The sequence below is a fragment of the Primulina eburnea genome, chromosome 16, assembly GCF_022965805.1.
Source record: "Primulina eburnea isolate SZY01 chromosome 16, ASM2296580v1, whole genome shotgun sequence".
NCBI classification, from domain to species: Eukaryota; Viridiplantae; Streptophyta; class Magnoliopsida; order Lamiales; family Gesneriaceae; genus Primulina; species Primulina eburnea.
Window position 1 is genome coordinate 4,889,370 of NC_133116.1, and position 4,442 is coordinate 4,893,811.

Sequence of the window (4,442 nt, forward strand, 5' to 3'; positions counted from 1 at the left end):
ATATTTCTTAATCTTACACATAAATTAATTAATCACCTCTAGTACATGATTCCAAAAATACTAGTTAGAAAACTTAACAATAATTACCATCATAAAACATCCAAATTGGAACAAGTATTTGAAAGTCCTCTAAGAAGAAACACTAAAGCCAGGAGAAAATGGGTGTGGGTCGAGATTGAAGAATGTAAGGCAGCTATCCTGGTTTGATTAGAGTCGTCAAAATGGATCAGATCCGTCGAACTAGCTCATCTTGCCATGAAAAATAGGTGGGCTGGTTTATGATTTTACTAGCCCGTTTAAATGGATTGTGGGTTGTGGCGGGGCGGGCCACGAGTTTTTTTTTTAAAAAAAATATTTTTAAAATTTTTCATTAATTTTTTTAGAATGAACGCATAAGACACTTATTTTTAAATATTTTTTTTAGAAATTTAAAACTGATATTGTTATGTTTTTAATGTCTTACGTTATTAGTTTTTTATAATTAAATTTATTTTTATGGTATTCAATATTTTGATATGTGATTTTTTTATTCAAAATATAATAATAAATATCAAAATTTTATATATTTTGTTTGGTTTTGATATTTATTATTTGTTATTGTGCAACATTGTTTCAAATATCAAGTATTTGTGTTGTTTTCATATTTTTTAATTTTTTTACGGACTGGCCCTCCTAGACCGCAACCTACGAGCTTTTGTTAAAAGTTATAAAAGTTGAAGCAAAAGCTGATTTTCATTAACACTGCAAAGCACTTCAACCAGGCTATAATCCATAAAATACTTCTTATAAGCTCTCCCAATCATTCTCTTAGACTCGAACGTCATTCTAACTCCGAGACATAAAAAGATGGAAAATAGAACATTACCAAAAGACCTTTATTGTCAAATCAATAAAATATCTTAGAAAACAATTTTTTAAAAATATTGAAAATAAAACCAAATATTACCAACTGCATTCCCAAGCAGGACCAATACTTGGTTTACCTCCTTATGAATAAACCCATCCACATTTTATTCAAATTCAATTCATGCTCATAGGCTGGATCATATAATACACCGCCAGTTGAAATATCTTCCGACTGATATACCCATATAAGCATTTACAAAACGTTATATGTAGATTCCAGAGTAAATATAAAGATCCTGTCTTCATGCTTCTAAGCGAATCTCACATGTACACGGTACATTAGATTGCATGTTCACCCACATATGGAAAACATGCCATTCATCAGTATACATAACAAGGAGACAAACATTTTTGGGATGATATATAAAACATTCAATATAATTGGTTTGAGCAATATGACTTACAATCCGTCAACAAAGCAGAACTCAAGGGTTTAGTCACTTGGAGAGCATGGCCACATAATGCAACATGCTGCAAATCTAAATCTCATTCAGATAATTAATGACATGACAGAAATTTGACCACAATTCTCAATAACGATATTTGGTGGAGTAATCTTTTGGAGCAATGACAAGACCACGACCTTTCCTAGCACCACGATAAACGGTCTCAACAATGTCGATGAACTCTTGCTTATCTTTTAGAGCCCAGTTGATCTTATTGTTGTTTCCAGTGCCAAGGTCTATCATAATGTGTTTGTTCCTAAAGAAGAACATGACGGTTGACGGGTCATACAACTCATACATTGTGTTGAAATCAGGCACCTCTGAGATATCTACCAAGTAAATGACAGCAAAGTTCTTTAGCGTCTCAGCAACTGAAGCCAGCACTTCATCCATCTGGGAAGTATAATTATACAACAAATGAAAAGATCTAAAATCATTAATGCAACCAGAGATGTAAATAAGTCGAGCTTATAAATTTCATGGGTTCAAGCTTGAGCCTCTACAAAACTTGAGATCAAGTTCATCGAGCTCAACTTAAAGAATCTCAAGCTCAAGCTTGCAAACTAGCTCACATGATCATATCACGATAACGAGATCAAACGTTTGGACACTAATAATAATGTGTTCATGGGTTTTATATATAAAATAATCAACATTTTTATGTCATAATCATTAAATTCCATATGCAAATATTGACATAAGAATGATATATTTATTTTTCTACATCATTAAAATTATAAAAAATTATTTAAACTAGTGAACTAGCTTACAAACTTTCCAATGATTAAAATTGAGCCTAAGCTCATCAAAAAGCATAAGCAAGTGTTCTCGGGCAAGAAAGTTCAAGTTTTATTGAAGCACATGTAGAGTTGGATTAATAGACTTAAAAACTGGGTCAACTTCCTCTCCTACAATAATGAACTTGGCCACTTAGGTAGTGCTTGGATTCATGAATTTAAAATCAATGACTCTGAATTTATGACTTGTTTGGATATACAAATTTTAATTGAATTTGAAATGTACTTTATATTAAGTTAAGTAATTTAAACATTAATTGTGGTGGATTCTAAATATCTTGGGTATTATTTGAAATTCATTCCTCAAATCCTTCTAAAATTAAATCTATCGATCCAAGTGCAACTTTAATTATATGATAGGGATAGAGTTATCAAGACTAACATATACCTCCCTCCAAATCAAATTTATCAATCCAAGTGTAACTTTAGACAATAGGGTTATCAAGCCTGATAAACTAGACAAAATATTTGGTGTTAATTGAAGGCCATGTATATTATCAATCAAACTCCGAGGAATGATACAGAAAACACGAGTTTCATCTCACGAAAGACAAATTTTGCCTTAGTTTGGTAACTATACAACATGAGGTGATTAAGCCATCATAAACAATCTATATGATCACTAATTGAACCACTGATTGTAGCTACTTAACACATTAGAACTTCCAAACAACAAACACATAATCTATAAGTACATCTAGAACTCCAAATTTAAGTTGATTTTTTGCATCACAAATGGGGGCAAATGCTCTCCCCAGGTTAGTTTGGCCGCTGCCGTTCCCAAAACCAATAATAAACCTCCAATATGAGCTGTCTTACGAGAACTGCAGAAATCGAACATTTCATGTGTTCAGTTGAATCTTATATCGGCTAAGCTAAAAAAATATTCAGGAAATAAACCTGAAAAACATGAAGCTGTTTAAAACCAAAACCCAGAACCTCAATCGATCCCAATCACTGAACCCTAAGTGATATGATTACAGAGCTCAAATTACAAAAACACGATTCCAATTAGACACACACAACACTCACCACCGCGTGAATCAAACTGAAACTTCGCAAAATTAAACTACTTTCAACAAATACATAGATGTGGGTACATCAGAGTAAAGTAGCACGAAAAATCACCTGCATACAGGTTTCATCCCAATCGTGACCAAAACGTATGAGCACGAGGCGTTCCTCCTCGGCGAGGATAGCCTGATCCACGGCCCATCCGGAGTGAAGGTGCGGCAGCAAATACGACATCGTTTGGATGTTTCCTGAAACTTTACTCTTCGGCTTTTTGTACTGACTTTTCCTGAACAGTGAATTAGCTTTCGGCCTTCCTGATTTTGTAAAGGCTCTAATCAAGCAATTGGCTACAATTGATATTTTCTCTCCAGTATCTTTCCTACAATCTTCTGCGATTTATACTGAAACCGTGTGGACTTTTTAACTTATTGACTTGATGGGGGTATTTTTGGGGGAACGAATTCTAGAGCGCCGGGGTGCAATCATTTTTTTAGAAAAAAGATTTTTTGGCTTTTTTATAGTCTAACTAATTCTTTATTTTATTGACTTTTTGATTCATTCTTTTTTTTCCTTTGTTTCTCTATTTTGTTGTGAAAGAATAATTTTTTTATGTTTCATTTTTACTTTTTTTTTCCTCTCCAATTAGTCCGTTTTTTTCTCTTCTCTCCATTCAATTTATTTTTAGAAATTTACAAGAACGGAGAGGAAGACTCGAATATACAAAATTCGATTTTCTTTGATTTTATGCCGGAAAGTTGACATAAATTAACCTTTGTCGACTTTGTTCTTTCTACTGCGGAGACCATATCCGCAGTAGATGTATTTTGTATTTCTAAATGAGTTTTAACCTTAAATGATGGATGCAATAATCAATCATTCAGATATAGCCTGTGTGTTTGATTAGGGAATCTCCCTCATTAAGGATTTATCAACCTCCAACTTGGGCTAATAGATAACTTTGTATCATACATGGCAAGATAAACATATCAGCCGACATTACTGAATAATATCAATAACCAATCCAGTCCATCCAATATAAGGTCAAAACAATCTTTGTTACATCCATTCTACACTTATTTGGATCAAATTATATATGTACACTTATTTGGAGAACAAAAGGGACCAAACATATATGTAAAATACTTACAGAACGTACAAGTTAGTGAAGTTCATTGATTTGAATTACTTCTTAGCAAGACAAATGTGATAAATCGAATGAAGATTGGCGAAACGGCTATGACTATCCTTGACATCCCCCATCAATATCAACTAATTGTAA

General features: G+C 33.0%; 1 protein-coding gene across 1 annotated transcript; it reads right to left on the bottom strand.

Annotated features, from left to right (window-relative positions):
- Positions 1 to 1,128: 1,128 nt before the first annotated feature.
- On the bottom strand, positions 1,129 to 3,532 carry LOC140816777 (thioredoxin-like protein YLS8). Its single transcript, XM_073176219.1, has 2 exons — positions 3,278 to 3,532; positions 1,129 to 1,745 (listed from the first exon to the last, which is right to left on the bottom strand). Exons 1-2 carry the CDS (start codon positions 3,395 to 3,397, stop codon positions 1,437 to 1,439), a joined length of 429 nt encoding a protein of 142 aa, XP_073032320.1. The 5' UTR covers positions 3,398 to 3,532; the 3' UTR covers positions 1,129 to 1,436.
- Between the last annotated feature and the right edge of the window lie 910 nt (positions 3,533 to 4,442).

Coding starts and splice junctions, on each gene's coding strand:
- LOC140816777 (XM_073176219.1), bottom strand. CDS start 3,397: ATGTCGTATTTGCTGCCGCACCTTCACTCCGGATGGGCCGTGGATCAG. Junction 1,746..3,277: donor GGGATGAAACCTGTATGCAG/GTGATTTTTCGT, acceptor TATACTTCCCAG/ATGGATGAAGTGCTGGCTTC.